Source organism: Arvicanthis niloticus, chromosome 24 (assembly GCF_011762505.2).
Source record: "Arvicanthis niloticus isolate mArvNil1 chromosome 24, mArvNil1.pat.X, whole genome shotgun sequence".
Lineage (NCBI taxonomy): Eukaryota > Metazoa > Chordata > Mammalia > Rodentia > Muridae > Arvicanthis > Arvicanthis niloticus.
In genome coordinates, this window is record NC_133432.1 from 26,984,616 (window position 1) to 27,003,446 (window position 18,831).

Sequence of the window (18,831 nt, forward strand, 5' to 3'; positions counted from 1 at the left end):
TGTAGTAACAACAGAGCCATCTCTCCCGCCCCATCTTAAAATATAGACATATCGATTCTTTTACATGTAGCAGTGCACATCTGGAGGTCAGTGCACATCTGGAGGTCAGAGGACAACTCGCAAGAGTCAGTTCTCTCCTGTCACATGGGTCCTGAGGATTGTACTCAAAGTCACCAGGCTTGGTGGCAAATGTTTTTACCTATGGAGCCATCTGGGCTACTCTGAGAGGCCATTTCTGAGGGCTACCTCCCCTAGTCTACTTGCTTTCTTGGGTTCCTCTGCCTCAGAAACCTTAAAGTTGCCTGGAAGCTGGACACAGGTGTTTATCCATTCTCTGGCATTAATTATCTGGGTGCAGTCCAGCCTCCCCTCCCCCACAGCTGCCAAGCTACACAAAGACCACAGTGGAGAGAGCACCTTTATTTAAAACAACATCACAGGCCCCTGATCACCACTTGGAGACAGAGAATAGCTCAGGGAGAGCCTACAGGGCCCAGTGGGATCAGGTAACAGCCTCGCATAGCACCAAGGACTTTACAGACGGTCACTCCTGCCAGGCAGGGAGACACACCCGAGGGTGGCACTTTCTGTCCTCTGAGTGTCAGGGCCATGGCCCGGTTAGAGGAGCACCAGGGTAGGGCGGTCATAAGAGACCAAGCACCAGCCAGAGAGGCCTTCCGGGCTGTGGAGCCGTTCTTATGTGGAACCTGCCCGGACCCCAGCCTCAAGGTGTGTGGGCGTGGCCTCTAGCAAGCCTAGGATACAGGCAGTTTGACTCTGTTAAGGGGACACGGATTTGTGTCGTCCATCAAAATAGGAGGCTCTAGAGATAGTCATGAAAGAGTGACTGTGTGGAGGTTGTAGGTTCCACCCTGGATGGATGGTCTCCTTAAATGGTCCTTCCTTCTCCATGGGGGAGGGCAGGTAAGGACCAGAGGGCTCAGCAAGACTGGGAGACATTAGGGAGCATCGCCCAACAGACTCAAAGCTCTTTGCCCTTCTCATTCTCAGTAACTCTCCCTCACGGCCCCAAAGTCCCCTCTTGGAAGAGACCCCTACCCGCAGCCCTAGGAGATGACCAGAGGAAGAGAGACAGGCCCAAAATTCTGTAGTGTCCTGATGTCTTTCCAGGTGGCCCTGCCTCCTGGCAGCCCAGCTGCCTCAGAAATCCTCTGGGCCACATACCTCATGGAGAGGGATGTAGGTCATGGCTTCAGCAACAGTGAGACCTGGGTTAAAATCCACCCCTGACACCCTCACATCCAGAATCTGGGTCATGTGTACTCTCTGCACATCGGTCCCCAGGCTGAGTGGGAATCACAGACCTACCTTTTAAGGGTTAAATGAGACAATATAGGGAAAGCGTCTGAGCTGGCCCCAACCCTGACTGAGCAGGGGCTCAGCCATTGAGAGTTATGATTTTTCTCCCACCCATCCAGACCCCGTCTCCAGCGGGAGTGGGAGGTAGGGGGCAGGGGCAAAAGAAGAGCTCTGTCAGGGTGCTTGTCAGCACTGGGCCATGCCCCTTGGAAGCACCATCTCTCCCCAGGGATCCCAGGCTCCCAGTGTCCTCCACAATCGTCCCTGCCTGCTGCCCAGTCCCACATGGGGAATCTTCAGGATGCAGCCGCTGTTCCACTGCAGGGCTGGGCTCGCACTGGAGAAAGGGACTCTTACTTCTTGTCGCCAGCCTGGTCTGCACTCTTTTGTGCAGGGTCAGGGCCCAGCAGGGCAGCCAGGATGCCATCAGGTCGAGGGCCTCCTCGCTTCATCTTGAGGTTGGCTCTCAGGGCAGCATCCTGTCCAGACCCCCCCTCAGGGGAGGCCAGGGGATCTGGAAGGAGGACAGAAGGAAGAGTTGCTCAGGACAGTCTAGGTGTACACAATGGCCTCTGCTTCCGGTGAGAGGAGGCAAATAGGCTCTGTTCCTCATTCATTCATTCATTCATTCATTCATTCATTTATTCATTCAGCAGCATACACATTCATTCATCTATTAATTTGATCACCCATTCACACATCCAGGTCCCCATTCATTTCCCCATTCATTCATCACCTTTCCCATTCATTCATTGTCTTTCCCATTCATTCATCTAGTCATGCCACCATTCAATCACTTTGCCATTCATTAATTTCCCCATTCTCTCATTTGTTCATCCACCAGCCCATTCTCTCATCCACCCACTCGTTCTCCCAGTCATTCATTCCCCTGTTCATCCATCTGTCTACCTACACATTCTCCCACTCATTTATCCACCTTGGCACCGTCCCATGTGTTCAACCCTGCATTCATCAGATCTCTGCACCCGCTCACTTGTTCTTTAGCCAATAGCAAGTGGCCTGAGCTCCAGACCCTGCAGAGTCACCAGCCACCCCTAGCTTGTACAAGGGGTCCCCAGGGTATCAGGAAGACACAGGGAAAACTCATTCCATGATGAGAAGGGAGATAAGGAGAAAGAAAGCTTCCCCAAGGAGCATGTGCTGATGTGGGAGTTAGCGGTTAGCAAGTGGAGGGACTGGCCAGAGCGAGCAATAGAGATGGGAGGCAGGGCATGGCTGAGTGTGGCTGGTCATGTGATGCTGGAGATTAGGGCTTAGACCCTGATTGTCCTTAAGCAGATGGGGGATGGGGAAGCAAAACCAGAGGAGCCATTGGCAACAACAAGGCGGGGTCCCTGAAGCAGGAGACCACACAGCTTTAGCAGCACCCCCCACGGGGGTAGCGGGTCATGGGAACGTGGGAGGCCTTGTTGTTACTCACCATGGACTCCAATCATGTGTTCCAGGATAAGGACCCTCTCTGCCAGGATCTTCAGGGCCTCACGAAGCTGCTGCACACCTTCTCCCTGGTGGGAATGAAAGGCCAGGTTCAGGGTCTAGTCAGCCTGGGGTGGGCACACACATAGGCTATGCAAACACAGTGGGCATCCTCACAGCCCTGCCTCTCCTGCAATGTCCACACCGCTACAATCCGACGTCAAAGCTCAGCGCTGGCTGTGGACCAGGCTGGTGCTCCAAAGAGGATTCACCAATGAGAAACCTGGAATCCAGCCAGTAAGCATCTCCACAGTTACCCAGCATGAACTGGCTTGGGCTTCTACTCTAGACCTGGTGGGCTCAAGCCTGTTTTTCTCCTGCCATGGTTTTTCTAAGGACTCCTTCCCAGCATGCCCTGGGATAATCTTTATTTTTGTCAATATGACACAAGCTAGACATATCTGGAAAGAGTAACCTCAATTGAGAAAATGCCTCCATCGGATTGGCTTGTAGGCCAGTCTGTGGAGTAAAATTAATCAAATTGATGTGGGAGGGCAGAGCCCACTGTGGGCGGTGTCACTCCCTGGGCAGGTGGTCCCAGATTGTATTAGAAAGCCAGCTGAGTAATCTATGAGGAGCAAGCCAGTAAGCCGTGTTCCTGTATGGTCTCTGCTTCAGCTCCTGCCTCCAGGGTTCCTGCCTTGACTTCCCCCTGATGATGGACTGAAACCTGTAAGGTGAAATTAACCCTTTCCTCTCCAGGTTGCTTTAGGTCATGGTGTTTATTGCAGCAATAGAAAGCAAACTGACATGAGTAGCCTGTGCTCTCAGCTGCTGAGCCATCTTCCCTGCCCCGATTCATCATATATTCTTGAGGGACACAGTTCAAGCTCCAATTCTCACCATGTAAAGGATTATCTCAAAAAGGTCATGGACCTGAATGTAAGAGCCCAAATCATAAAGCCTTTAGAAGGGAACGTAGGTGTCAGTAATTGTAACCTTGGATTAGGTGATGGTTTCCTTGAGGTGGTACTTAAAGTACAATGGCAAAAAAAAAAAAAAAATTACAATGTCCAAGAACAAAGTAGACAATCAGATGTCTTAAAAGAGGTTTTTTTTTCTTTCATAATGAGGAACAGTAGCAGAATGAGATCTCACTCATAAGATGAAAGATAAGTTTGCAGTTATTGGACACCATATTGGACTGGTTTTAATCCAGGATATATGAAGAACCCTTTCAACTTTGGCCTCCCGTGATGACGGACTGTAGACCAAAAGCTCGTGAATCTGTTCTGCAGACAGTGTTTACCACAGTGGTGGATCAACCCAGAACACCCACCTTCCAGACAAGACCAAGAGGCCAGAGCACCCAGCTCAGAGGCCTGCAGGTGAACACCGAGATCTGCACCTGCCTGGGTTGTCTGTCTGAGAGCACTGGCCAGATCAGCTTTGTGGAGTAGGCTGGGTCAGGCCAGAAAAAGACTAGAGACAGCTGAGCCTCCCCAGGCTGCTGGTAGGAGCTAGTGCCGGGCACATCTCCAGAACCCTCCTTCCACGGGGCTTTGAGTACTTGACCGCACAAAGTAGGCTGCTGACTTTTGAGACACAGACACCAAGGCAGAGGCTACACCAGGTGGCCAAGGGGCAAGGCCCCCACCCCAGAGCAGCACAGGGCTGGTGTCAGGGCAGGTGTGTGGTTTTGCCTGTGGAACATAGGGGTTTGCTGTTCCATCCAGAGTCAAAGATTGTTTATTAGATGTTTAGAGCGAAGTTCCCACCAGGAGACAGAAGATAACTGTGTGCAGAATCCATGCCTCCTAGCTGGGGAAGGAGCTCTGGGTGGGGAACTGGGGTCTTCGCCGTCTCTCAGTCAGAGACCCAGAGAAGCTGTCCTCTCCTCTCCTCCCCTCCTTCCTTTTCTTTTCTCCCCTTCCTTCCCCTCTCTCCTCTTCCTCTCTCATCTGATTTCCTTTTTCCTTCCATTCCGTGTGTGTGTGTGTGTGTGTGTGTGTGTTTTAATTTTATTTTGTTTTTGAGACAGAGTCCCATTATGTGACCTGGGCTAGTCTTGCTTTTCCTAAGTCAGCCTCCTGAGCACTGGGATTTTCCTTTCCTTAAGTATAGCAAGACCTTCCTAAAGCCCCTACTCTGCCACGCTTTGGCTCAGCCTCACTCCTGTAGCCCAGGCTGCCTCCCCCCTGTTCCAAATCTCCCCACTGACTCTTGAAGCACACTTGACTTTGCCGCAAGCATACTTCCGGCACGTACAGGAAGTCCTCAGCAGGCGCATCCCTTCCCAAACTGTTTTTGTTCTTGTCGTTTATTTTTTGGCCCCCAACTCAACCCAGTCTTCCAAGGTCTCAGGATTCCCGTGCAGGCTGTGGACAACCTTGAACTTCACGCTTGTTAGGCAAGCGCTCTACCAGCAGAGCCACAGGCCCAGCCCTGTGTTTACAGCTTCCCCTGAGGACCCCAGCACCCCAGTTCCCGTTCCTCCCCCTCCAAGCTCTTGTCCCAGCTCCCACTGGCTCGCCCCAATCTTTTCCTGTTCCTATCCTCCTTCATTAGGGTTCTGAGTTGAAACCCCCGCCCCTTCTTCCACCCATTGAACCCCACGCCCACCAAGTCAGTGTGGCGACTGCTCTTTGTAACCGGGCTTGTTAAGGGGCAGTGTCTTCGCCACACGTTTATGCCCCGCCCCCACCAGCCACTCCTGGCAATGCTCCTCCCATCCCAGCATCCAGCCTCAGTCACCCCAGCTGAGGCAAGCCCACAATTGCTAGAGAGAATTCACTGTCACCTTGCTGAGCTGGAAACTGCCAGAGGAAAAAGGAGGACTCTGTCCTCGGCAGTCAGTACCCAGCTCAGGACTGGCCTTGGGTGCCTGGCTTTCACCTCTAGCACAGGAGACATTGCCAACAACCGTAGTTACCTCTGCCGTGGTGGCTTTGTCCTCTTCTTCCTTCACACGGGGCTCACCCTAGGAAGCAAATCTCATGGTCAAGACAGTGGGAGGGGCAAGGGCACCTCTCCACCCTCGGGAACATGCAGAAACTGAAGACAGATGGTCTGGGGTGACACAAGGGATGGAAGGCATAGACCAGGACATTACTTGTTCAGTCTGCCATACGGAGGTATATAGAGTCATCCCAAAGATTGCTCTGAAACACGGGGACTTGGGCTTGGAACTTGGAGAGCTCACATGTCAGCTTTTGTGAATGTTCATTAAATCACCTCTTTATCTCTGGGCTCTGTTTCCCAGTCTCTAAAATGGGGCCAGTAAAACCAGCATCATAGAATCCCATATATACGGCCAATGACTGCTTTGTAGCTTTGAGTGATGTTAACCTCTCTGTGCCGATATTGTTCATCTCTGAAAGGTGACTAGTAATAATACCTATCTTGCTGCTATGAAGGAGATAAGTAGATTAATACTGAGCCGGGGTTTAAACTATTCTGAGTTCCAGAAGTGTTGTCAAAGCTGGTGCCGCCATTGGTTACTAGACAGAGGCTTGGGAAGAGGCAAGCCATTGGAGGTTGACAGACATTCCCGAGTTCAAATCCCAACTCTACTGTTGTGCTGTGTGGCTTTGGGGAATTACTTAATCTCCCTGAACCACAGCTGTCAGTTCTGATAAATCAGTATAATAAACCATAGTCTGGATATGTGGTAGTGAGGCTTAAACACATGGTGACAGCTACTCCTATTGTATTAGTAGGTATTCAGCAGACATACATTCTCCACCTCCTGACCTTGGTTTGTGGCGTTAACATGAAGGATTAGCCTCTTTGTTTCATCTTAGAGACTGTAGCTGAGACCCATGAATCCTTGTGTCTGAAAGGGTCATGGAAGTCAGACTCTGGGAGGTCCAGAGAACCAGAGAGACCTTTCTGGTTACACAGATTGTGAATCTATGACTCTGGGCTATGCAGCATTAATATGAAACTCCAGACCACTTGGTACATTAACTTGTGTATAAGCTATGACTAGACCATCCCAGGACAACCCCCAACTTGAGGCCATTTCTACTGTTGTCACATTCTCAGGAAGGAGTCCCACCTCTAAAAGTTACCCCTTTCCTATTGGGACAGTTCAGGCTGTATGTACCTGGTTTGTGCTTTCAGATCCCTCCCCTAATTAGGATAGACAAGCCTATGTTTGGGGACACTATGGAGCTGGGTGTAGACATGGTCCCCAATTTCCCGGTGCCCAGCCCATACTTACAGCTGGCCTTGCCACAACCTGCTCATCCACCAGGCCCTGAAAATAAAAATCAGTAGTGTTCTTCTGTCTCGGATGTTTTCTGCCTCTAGCTCCACCCATACTGAATCCCAGAAGAAGAGGAAGCTAGAAGTTCAAACTTGGGAGCTGACTGGGTCTGCAGCCTCACCCACAGCAGAAGTCTGATACTAAGCCTTGGGTGAGCTTTTGGTCCAATCCATTGTACAATGAAGCAGTGCCAAGCATGGGCATCATGCAGAAGGGGGAAGCACAAGACTTAGCACTTGAGCAGAAAAACCTACAAGCAACGGAGGCAGAAGAATGGCTGTGTATGCGCTGATCCAGGGTTTATATGTGCCAAATCCAGGGCTCTCAGTCATATGCTTATGTGTGCAGCTGTCTCCTAACACCCAACTGCTCACAAAACACTGCTCAATCTTTCACTAAAATGAGACCCTAGTTCTGGCCTCACAGAGTGAGCCAGAGGGACCTTCTGAAAATGCAAACAGTAGCATGACTCCCAACTCAACCAGTGCCATCTATATGACAGAAACCTTCAGAGGTCCACAGATAAGACCCAGACACTTTACCTAGTCTCACATCCCACTCTGTGCTTACTACCAGCCTTGTTCCTAGATCAGGGCATCAGCACCTACCCTCCCTTCTCTAAACTGATGGACCACATGGATAGAGAGGCAGAGCAATTCCTAGAGTTTGGGACTGTCCAGTCAGGCTTCCTCTCCCATAGGTGATTCTCAGGAAAAGAACAAGGATTCCATTGTCACTGGGTGATCTCCTGAAAATGTCTGTGTGGCTTCCAGCAATGTCTAACCTCCCTGGGATTCAGCTTACCAACAAAATGAGAGTGGTACCACACTGGAACATTGACGTCCTGAGACTACACCCTATACTACACTAGAAATGATCGTGTCCTTACCTGGGATCCAGGTGCTCCTGGTGGTCCTGGGGGACCATGTGGTCCTGGGGGACCTGTAGGTAAAGTCATTGGTGAGTACCTGACATCTGAAAAGGCCACTGATCCCCCATCAGATATGAACAGAGACATTCCCAGCATCCTGACCCTGCCCTGGGTCTTCCCCCACTGGTAACAAATGTAAGTTTGATGAATGGACATCGTAAAAGACTCACATACTCCAAGCTTCCCACCCTCAGATCTCACACACTCACTTCTATCCACCCACGTCCTTCCATTCCTAATCCACATGGTTAACCTAATCCTAAAACCAGGAGATTGAACAGAGAGCTAATCCAGAGTGTCCCAGCCCAGCCTGTTTGTCCCCTGCCAATGTGGAAACCTTGAACCAGCCCCTCTGACAGCCTCCATCCATTTTTCCTTTTTTTACCATGGCTGCTCACCATGTCCATCCAAATCACACATTTAGAAATGCTCTGTTAGGGGCCTCTGAAGCCCCTGCCAATTCTGGATACCCTTATAAATATAGAAATAACTCTAGAGTCATATGAGAGGAGATGCCCAAACTAGACTGGTGTGTAGGCATGCCTGGGGGATTGTCCTAACTATTAATTGATGCAGGAGAACCCAGCCCACTGTGGGTGGCACCATTCCCTAAGCAGGTGGTCCTGGCTGTACAAGCCTGAACCGGTTAGCCAGCAAGTAGAATTCCTCCATGGTTTCAGCTTCAGTTCCTACCCTGGCTTCCTTCAATGGCAGACTATGCCCTGTAAACCAAAATAAACCCTGTCCTCCCCTAAGCTGATTTTTGTCACAGATGGCCATGATATTTGTCACAGCAACAGGATAGAAACTGCAACACTCCCAAGTCCCCACCAGGCCCTCTTCACCTCACCTCGCAGGTGCCCTTCTGGAAGGTTTCACTGGGCTGTTTCTTCCCATCAGCTGATAATTGTCTTCATTATTATTTCTTGGTTCTCTTAGCAGCACTGGCTAAGAGGAATCCCAGGACGTCTCCCTTTCCTCCTCCACATAAATCTTTGGTGTGGGCCAGGCCCTGCTCATGGCCACTGTGGGCTTCATGCCTATTTCCCCCAATAGCCCAGGGGATATCCTGAGGACCAGGCTTTCAACCCTTTTCCCTGCATTGACCTGCACTTCTTCAGTCTTAGGAAGTCTTCACTACAGTGTGCCCAAGCAGTCTCCTCAGGAGAAGACAAACCAGGCCACAGTCTAGTTATAAAACAAACACCATCTCTATATTCCAATGAGGCCAGAGATGTGTAGCATGTCCACCTGGAAGTCCTCAGTACCCCACGTATCTGCTGCCTCACCCTTCTCAAATATAACCTTCTGTGTGAACCCCACTCATCTTTACAAAGCTGCGTCTCACCATTGCTTTCTTCTGTTCTACAGAGGAGTGGGAAGGAAATCCAGGTCCTTGTGTATGTCATCACTGGGGGATTCTAGGCAGGTGCTCTACCACTGAGCCACGCCCCAGCCCCTCACTGGGGGATTCTAGGCAGGGGCTCTACCACTGAGCCACGCCCCCAGCCCCTCACTGGGGGATTCTAGGCAGGTGCTCTACCACTGAGCCACGCCCCCAGCCCCTCACTGGGGGATTCTAGGCAGGGGCTCTACCACTGAGCCACACCCCAGCCCCTCACTGGGGGATTCTAGGCAGGTGCTCTACCACTGAGCCACACTCCCAGCCCCTCACTGGGGGATTCTAGGCAGGGGCTCTACCACTGAGCCACACCCCCAGCCCCTCCCTGGGGGATTCTAGGCAGGGGCTCTACCACTGAGCCACACCCCCAGCCCCTCACTGAGCCATGGCCCCTGACCCCAGGACAGAGGTGAGCTGCAAGGAGGTGTCTGTTTACCTGCATTTCTACTCTGTTCATTTATGGAGCCCTTGGGGCATGGCATGTGCATCTGTGTACACGGAAGGTCTGTGAAGGATGGGAGATCCCCAGGCTCTCTCTTCCCATAGGAATCTCATTTCTGCTGTCTACTGTACACATGAGCTGAATTCTACTCCAAGGTTCCTAGTCCCCTCTGTTGCCCCAGCCTGGCCGTGGTCTGGGTTTGCATGGTCCCTGGTGCACCTCTCATTGTGGCCCCCACAAGGACAATCTGGGACCACTTCTTTCAGACATCTGTCCTGTTCTAGTAGACCTGTTCAGAGTTGATGTGTCCAGTTGTGTCAGGATGGGGATAGGGGTTCACTGTAGACCCCAGGTGCATCTGGACACTATAGACTGCCCAACTGGACTTCTGTTTTCCCACGACCCGGGCTCAGGGCTAAGGATGAAGTCGGTAGAGTGCTTAGCTGGGTTGGATACCTAGCACTACATAAACTAGATGTACTGGGGGCACATCTGCAATCCCAGCACTTGAGAGCTGGAGGCAGGAGGATCAGAAGTTGAAGGTTATCCTTGGCTACATAGTAAGCTGGAGGCCAGCCTGGGCTACATACCCCAACTTTTTAAAAAATGTAGGAAAAAAAAGACCTTTGTACTCAGGACAAACCCAAAAAGGAGTCTTTAATCTACTCACCAGGGGGGCCTGGGGGACCCCGGGGACCTGGGATGCCAGTCAGCACTGTGTCCACAACAGCAGGGTTCAGCTGGGAGTCTCCATCTGCAGAGAAAGTCAAATGATTGTAGTCAGGTGGAGTGGGGTAGCTAATCCTTAGGCTGAATCTGAGAGTCCAGCACCCCCCCCCACCTTGTATGCAAATGGACACACTTAACTGCTCAGAATTCAGAGTAAGGGGTGGGGGAAGTGGGCCAGTGGTTAAAGAACTTGTCACACAAGCATGAAGGTCTAAATTCCAATCCCCACCATCCACAAAAAAGCTGGGAGTGGTAGTGTTTGTAATCCCAACACTGGGGCATGGAATGCCAGACTTGCTGGGTTCCCAGTCAGCAATCAGCAAGCTCCAGGGGCAGTAGGAGACACTGTCTCAGTAACAAGGTGGAGGGCAACGGTGGAAGACACTCGATGTCAACATTCGGCCTTTACCGACATGCACACACGTATGCACACACACATGCGCGCGCACACACATGCGCGCACACACACACATGCACACGCGCATGCACACGCACACACAACATGCACACAGGGGCACGCGCGCGCACACACACCTCCACACACCCAAATGCACAGATCTCAGGAGGATCCTCTGTTGGGCTCATTGTGGCTTAGGGACATATTTCAGTAGCCAATAAGGTCAAGGGCAAATGTTCCTTCTCCCTAACTAGGAACATTTCTTCAAGGAAGCCCTGGCTACAGACCAAGTCAGAATGGGTTCCCTGCCCCACCAGGCACTCTTTGAAAGCACCTGGACTCCCATCATGCCTTGGGGCAAGCCTCTCTCCTACTGCAAGCGCTCAGAAACTGTGTCAGTCTCCAGAGTGGTTTCCTTAGAGAATATAGCCACCCAGCTTTACAACTGGGGAAACTGAGGCCAGGATTCAGAAACAGTTAACGGTGCCCAGGAAGGTTTGTGTTATGTATATGGGGTGCTGAACAGGGGTCTCCCCAACCCTGTTTCCATAACAACAGACCCATACTGTCAATCGTGTCACCAACCCATTCTCTTCTTCAAGATTTTATTTTTTGGGGGCTGGCAAGATGGCCCAGAGGGGAAAGGCACTTGCTACCAAGGCTGATGACTGGAATTTGATCTCCAGGACCCACACGGAAGGAGGAAACTGACCCCCACAAGTTGTCCTCTGAACTCTACACCTAAACTATGGCATGCCCCTATCAATAAAAAAATATAATAAATTTACTTTAGTGTACTCTTCTTTTTTGATGTAATTTATTTTTGAGGTATTGGAAATTGAACCCCAAGCCTCATTCGTACTATGTAAGTGCTCTACCACTGAGCCACGCCCACAGCCCCTCCCTGCGGGATTCTAGGAAGGCTCTCTCAAGTGCCCCAGACCTACTTTTTTTTAAATGTGCTTTTTTTGTTTTGTTTTCTGTTTGAGACAGGGTTTCCTTGTATAGCTTAAACACGTCTTGACTTTGCTGTATATCTCAGACTGACTTAAAGCTAGCATTGAATCTACTGCGACAGCCTCCTGAGAGCTGGGGTGTAGGCTTGTGACACCATGCCCAACTCCTCCACGATTTTAAGATAACCCCAGGGCTAGGGTTGGGGTGAGGTTAAGGTCAGGGTTAGAGCGCTTAGCCAGAACTGTTCCTTCTTGGCACTCTCTCCCTCATTCTGGTCCCTGAGATCCAGAGTCTCTGACCTCATGGTCTGTGTCCCCACAATTGAGGGGTTTTGTTTGTTTGTTTGTTTGTGGTCCGTGACTCACACAGGTCACACTGTGGTCCCTGAGAACAAGCAGGTTTTTTTTTTGTCACTTTGTGTCAGTAAACAGCTGTTGGGTATCTTACAGTGAGAGTCCATAGGGAAGGAAATGTTTCAAGGGGTGATCCTGGTGGGGGAGCCTTGTCAGCTGGTAGAGTTGACTGTAGGTGGAGGCGGGAAGTGTCAGACCGAGAACAGGGTTGGAGACAGTCTCCATGAAGGAGATCCTCTTCAGGACCCAGCCTCCTTTTCTGGATGGTCCCACATTGGTGGACACTCGGCTTCTCTGAGATCCTTCAGGAAAAGCTAGTTTCCCTCAACAGACAGCTTGGCTCACCCACCCCTGACCCAAGGCCCAGTACTCACTCTCCTTGTCTGTAGGTGTCTGCAGGGAATAGAGGACACCTTGGGGACTGTTTGGTAAGAGGCCAGGACTGCCAGCTGGGCCAGGAGGGCCTGGTGGACCAGGGCGCCCCATCTCTCCAGGAAGCCCACGTGGCCCTGGTGGCCCCAAGAGACCTACAATGGAGAAGAAAGGCTTTAGGCAAGGCAGCTATGATGTTACAGACAGAGGAACTATGGCCCTGAAGGCGAGAGGAGTGGCCAGGGACATTTGTCCAGCCAGTGACAAGTCTCTAGACCCACGGTCCTCCTGGCAGGTCAATGGGACAGCTTTCTCTTTCTGTCACAGGGACAGCAGAGGGTAGACATGATGGAGTTAGGAGTGGGATCGGCGCGGGCTCCAGTCAGAGATGTCTTGGGACTCAGGAGTAGTTTAGCTCAGGAGCAAGGATGGAGGGTGAGCCAGCCCTGAGGGGGTGTTGGTGCTCTGCAGCACGCAAAGGATCATGGGATTCCTGGGTGGTGGTTCAGGTGCTTGGAACAAACCTCTGGGCCTTAGCAGCCCCAGCCCCACCCAAAGGCCCTGTAGACTCTTGTCTGCCACACCTCTGAGGTTGGGGAGAGGAGGAAGGTGAGAGAGAGTAATGGATTTGGGGTAACAAGCAAAACTAGGGTACACAAAGTGTCACCCATGCACAGGTACAAAACAAACTCCAGTTTCTACTCCAGGGGACAAGGGCTCCTTACCTGGAGGTCCCACTGGGCCCTTCTCTCCTGTCTGGCCCCGGTCACCTTTAGAACCTGGAGGCCCTGCTGGCCCAGGTGGTCCCATCTGTCCTGGAGGACCTGAGGAGAGAGTAATAGGAGAACACTGTGGATGCCATGGAGGCTCCAGTTCTGGTGCAGATGGTCTACCACTGAGCCACGCCCCCAGCCCCTCACTGGGGGATTCTAGGCAGGGGCTCTACCACTGAGCCACACCCCCAGCCCCTCACTGGGGATTCTAGACAGGGGCTCTACCACTGAGCCACGCCCCCAGCCCCTCACTGGGGGATTCTAGACAGGGGCTCTACCACTGAGCCACACCCCAGCCCCTCACTGGGGGATTCTAGGCAGGGGCTCTACCACTGAGCCACGCCCCCAGCCCCTCTCTGGGGGATTCTAGGCAGGGGCTCTACCACTGAGCCATGCCCCCAGGCCCTCACTGGGGGATTCTAGGCAGGGGCTCTACCACTGAGCCATGCCCCCAGCCCCTCACTGGGGGATTCTAGGCAGGGGCTCTACCACTGAGCCACACCCCAGCCCCTCACTGGGGGGATTCTAGGCAGGGGCTCTACCACTGAGCCACTCCCTCAGCACTCAGGTATACTGGTCATGTGAGTTAACAAGCTGTCTTTCCCTGTCTATGATTCCAGTAACTGAGTTTGTTCGCCCCTTTTACACGTGGATAAATGGAGCAGCAGAGATACATGGCCTTCATCTCCCAGCCACAGAGTCAAACTGTAGCTTGTTTTCTCCACATCCTTTCTTCTTGCTATCTTCTTGCTCAGGGTCCAGAGCTGCTGCTGAGGCAGCTGAGCCCAACCTTAAGTGAACGGTCTTCAGGGTCAGGCCTTCCCCTTGAACCACCTCTGGAAATACGCTAGAGGCCTAAGTGTGCAACCACGGAGCTGGCCCACGTATCCCAGCACTTAAGAGACTGAGGCAGGAGAATCAAAAGTTCAAGGATAGTCTGGGCAAATAGTGGGACCTTGTCTCACTGTTAAATCAACTGAGAGCCGTGCAGGTAGCTCAGCATTTAAATTGCATTTGACGCTGGTCAGTGAGGAAGAGCTGGAGGATTCTGAATAGAACCTCTTGCTAGAAAAACTCAGGGAGGCAGGAAACCCGGGAGTCACCATTAGTGGGTCGTGTCTGCCACCTGCTGGCCATTCTTGGAACTTCAGGTTCTCTGAAAAAGTTCCAGCCAGGAGCATCGATGAGTTTTGAGACAACAAAGTGGATTTGGGGGGACCGGGATCAGGGACCGATGTGTAAATTCTAGAGGTGAATCCTGGGGTTCGCTGGGAGAGGAGGAAGAAGGTACTAGTTTATATCCTCGGGACCTCCAGGCACCTACCTTCCTTGTCTGCGCTTTAGTTGCTCTCTCTCTAACTTCGCTGTTCACAGGCTTTGATAAAACGTTGGGAATGGCACTTAGAGCCAGGCACGGCTGCCGGCACTTATAACCCCGCACTGTTGGAGCGGGGTGGCAGAGACAGGAGGATCATGGGGCCTTGCTGACCTCTAGCTTAGCTCCAGGGTCAGTGAGAGACCCTGTCTCAGGGGAATAAGGTAGACGGTGGCAGAGGACACATGATGTAAACTTGTGAACTTATGAAAATGTCTAGTGGGGACACAGTGGGGACAGTGACCCATCTAGAAGGATGTCTCACCCCCCACATCCGCTGCTGCCGATACTGCCACCTCGGTATACAGCCTGAGGCCAGCACGACCCAGGTGTCCTAGTTAGCTCTAACTGTCCATGTCACAGCCTGGAGTCAGCTGATAAGCTAGAAACAGCCGAGATAGGATTGGCCTGGGGTAATCCCGACAGTTGATTGATGTGAAGGACCCAGGCCACTGTGTGGTGGCGCCATCCCAAGGTCCTGGTTTGCCTAAGAAAGCCAGGTAAGCACGAGGCTGTGGGTGAGCCAGCAAGCAACCTTCTCCTGTGGGTTGTTTCCCATTCCTGCCCTGACTTCCCTCCGGGGCGGACTGATTTATAAACCGAAACCAGCCCTTACATCCCCTAAGCTGGTTTTGATTTAGAGTGCTTCATCAGACGACAGAAAGGACACCAGGGCAAGCTGACATGACAACTACAGCTGTGTCGGCTGTGAACAACGGCAGCACTCTGCAGCTCGGCCACAAGGCCTGGACCTCTGACCTCTGACCTCTGACCTCTGAGGAGAGTCTATAGGAAGGACATTTTATTTTTGCTCTTTACACGAGGCCAGGGATAGTGGCCCAGGTCTAACCTCTAGCACGCAGAAGGCTGAAGCAGGAGGATTAGGAGTTGGACAGCAGAGTTTAAAATGGAGCTACAGGGCTCCGTGTGTCTTAGGGGCAGCTGCATGTTTCCAGGACTTTTTTTTTTTCTTTTTATTTATTGCCATCCTGGGAGATGAAATAAATCTCCCAGGTACTCACAAATACTAGGCAGGGGCTCTACCACTCAACCCTTTTATACTTTTTTTTTTTTTTTGGTTTTTCGAGACAAGGTTTCTCTGTGTAGCCCTGGCTGTCCTGGAACTCACTCTGTAGACCAGGCTGGCCTCTAACTCAGAAATCCACCTCCTCTGCCTCCCAAGTGCTGGGATTAAAGGCGTGTGCCACCACCTCCTGGCTCCTTTTATACTTTGAAATGGAATAGGATTTTGCTAAATTTCCCAGGCTGGCTTTAAATTCACTCCATGGCTCAGATGAACCTTAAACTTATAATCTACCTGCTTCAGACTCCCAGGTAACTAGGATCACAGACCTATGCTACCAGTACTGGCTAGATCTTTCACCATTTTAAAGAATGTGAAATTCTAATATTATGCTTAATTTACCATTTTTTTTTTTTTTTTTTTAGTAATTAGTTCAAGTTTCAACACAGCACATAAGCAAATTAGACCCAGGAGGCCAGGCTGTGGCCTATGTGTAGAGGCCCTTGGTGCCCACTCTGACCTCATTCCCTGGCCAGACTTCTTCCCTGCGGCCCTGCTCACCAGCTGGACCTGTGGGTCTTCTCCTCCGGGGCCCTGGATGTGCAATCGGAATTGCGTCTGGCAGGAAGTCCTCGTTCCAGGTGGGCGGGGTGCTCTGTGGGGGTGGCAGGTCATTGTCTGGACTTGAAGGCTGCTCAGCTGCTTCCAGCAGGAGGACCTGGCCAGGGAGGGTAGACAGTCAGGCCTTAGCCAGCCAGGACAGGGGTAGACAATAGACAAGAAGAATGAGGTCCAGATACACGGTGGAGTATTATCCAGCCATCAAGATGAATGCCATTTGCAGAGAGATCGTCATATTTAGCAAAATAAAACAGACTCAGAAAGACAAGTACTGCATATTTTCTCTCATAGTCAGGATCTTCCCACCCCTTCTCTCTTGAATTGAATACAATTAAAATTACATAAAAAATGTAGCACCCATTTTTAGACAACTTTGGTAAAAAAAAAAAAAAAAAAAAAAGGGCTGGCGAGATGGCTCAGCAAGTAAAAGTGCTTGCTACCAAACCTGAGACCTGAGTTCGATTCCTGAGTCCCCACATGGTAGAAGGAGAGAGTTGACTCCTGCCTATTGTCCTCTGGCCTTCAAATGTCTGCTGTGGCATGTGCATGCCCCTACGACACATTCATAAGAAAATAGACAAAACGTTTTAAAAGACTTAATGTAAAAGAAAGACTGGGCATGATGGGAATACCCGTGTGCCCAATATTTGGGTGGTGGTGGTGGTGACAGAAGTTCAATTAAGAGTTTAAGAGTTTAAGGCCAGCCTGGGGTACATAGGCATTCAAGGCTAGCCTGGGCTACACGAGACAGTGTGTGTGTGTGTGTGTGTGTGTTGCTGTTGTTTGAGCAGAACAGGGTCATGGGTATACAGGGACACATGACATGGCCCCTAATGGTCCCTGAGACCAGTTGTCTCAGGGATAGATAGAAGGATGGATGGATGGATGGATGGATGGATGGATAGAGGAGTGGTTAGGTGGGTGGATGGACAAGAAAGAAGGAAGGTGAACATGGCCTGACTTGGTCCTCTGGCATCTCTTGGCACTAAATGGGGGCCGGGGCTCCTTTGTACCCCCTGCCCCGCCAGCTCCCTTCAGTGGAATTGGGGCTCAGAGATGACAAATATGGCGAGCCTGGTTTCCCTTGATTCAAGTTTTCAAGCGATGTATGGAAACACTGTAATAAAACCCATACTCTGTGTGATATTTTTGGAGCTTTTGTTTTTATCTTGTGTGTGTATTTTGCCTGCCTGCATGTCTATGCACCATGAGGTCAGAACGGGGCATCAGAACCCCTAGTAATAATAATAATAATAATAATAATAATAATAATAATAATAATAACAATAACAATAACAATAACAATAATAATAATAATAATAATAATAATAATAAATCCCCAAACCCAGTGAGCCCTAGCTGTTCCTGAAGTGTCCATCAGAGGGCGCTGTATACCTGGTCTGAACACAGGGCAACCCCTGCTCTGGGCCGCAGGTGTGGAGTCTGATGGATCTTAGGGAAGAGGGGTTACTCTGGCAATCAAAGGAACAAACAGCTATTTTCTCTACCCTGGAACCTGGCTAGCCTGAGGTTTCGTGGGAGGTATGCCTTTCCAATTCAGCTACCTGGAACTCCTCCCCACCTGGCTCTAGGGCCACTCCGCTAAGCCACTCTCTTTGATTCTTGAGTCAGGAAGGGTCTGTGCATCTTCTTCATATGTGACCTGGAAACCAAGACTCAGAGACTGCGCTTAACAACTCTGAGGTCAGCCAGTGAGCGGGTGGTCAGACCAGGATCTCAGCCTCGGATCTCCTGACACCCTCCCCGCCCCGCCCCCCAGATTTCCCACCAGAAAGGGAAGTTTCTGAATCCTGCTCAGCCTGTGGACATCCCAGAGCTCTGGCTACTGCGGGGATGCTGCGGCTGTAGAGGGGAAGGGGAAATAACGGAAGGAATGTGCGTCCGTGGGTGGCATGGGATGGGTGAGTCAGCACAGTAGACCATGGCGTGACAGAAACCTCACAGCCCAAAACAAAGCCTCTGTTAGGGATCGGGGAAGAAGGCTCAGTTTTGCTTGGTTACTGAGAACACAGAGTTGTGTCGTCCATTAAACAAGGTCAGCTTGGGGTGCAATTGATAAGCAGTTTGGACGCACTATATCCCAGCATCCTCCAGGGTCCTAGAGATGAGCAAGGGGACAAGTCTCAGGTACCTGAAGCTGAAGTAAGGCCATGTGGGAGGACAAGGGGGTGTGTGTGTGCGCGGGCCTGCGTGTGTGTGTGTGTGTGTGTGTGTGTGTGTGTGTGTGCGCGCGCACGGTGGCGGGGGTGCAGTGTGGAGGGGCGGTGCTGTGTGGGAGGTAAGATTGTTGGGGACCAGGACAAACTGCAAGCCAGAGGGATCCGAGAAGTGTCTACCCCATGCTGCTAAGAACTGACCAAGGTACTCTTCCTGCTAATTCTGGGCTTTCTCAAAGGGACCTGCCTTC

At 51.3% G+C, this 18,831-nt stretch overlaps 1 protein-coding gene across 5 annotated transcripts in view; it reads right to left on the reverse strand.

Annotated features, from left to right (window-relative positions):
- Positions 1 to 400: 400 nt before the first annotated feature.
- The window catches only part of Col26a1 (collagen type XXVI alpha 1 chain), a 137,065-nt gene continuing 118,634 nt past the window's right edge, over positions 401 to 18,831 (reverse strand). For 4 of the 5 annotated variants that reach the window (XM_076923246.1, XM_076923245.1, XM_076923249.1 and 1 more), the window contains exons 5-13: positions 16,344 to 16,500; positions 13,336 to 13,434; positions 12,613 to 12,765; positions 10,473 to 10,556; positions 7,917 to 7,969; positions 6,983 to 7,018; positions 5,690 to 5,737; positions 2,762 to 2,846; positions 401 to 1,834 (exon numbers count right to left, since the gene is read on the reverse strand). In XM_076923246.1, the coding sequence (XP_076779361.1) occupies positions 1,674 to 1,834; positions 2,762 to 2,846; positions 5,690 to 5,737; positions 6,983 to 7,018; positions 7,917 to 7,969; positions 10,473 to 10,556; positions 12,613 to 12,765; positions 13,336 to 13,434; positions 16,344 to 16,500 (876 nt within the window). In that variant the 3' untranslated portion in view covers positions 401 to 1,673. The remainder of the gene's footprint in view (positions 1,835 to 2,761; positions 2,847 to 5,689; positions 5,738 to 6,982; positions 7,019 to 7,916; positions 7,970 to 10,472; positions 10,557 to 12,612; positions 12,766 to 13,335; positions 13,435 to 16,343; positions 16,501 to 18,831) is intronic. The other variant, XM_076923247.1, reaches the window with a different exon arrangement.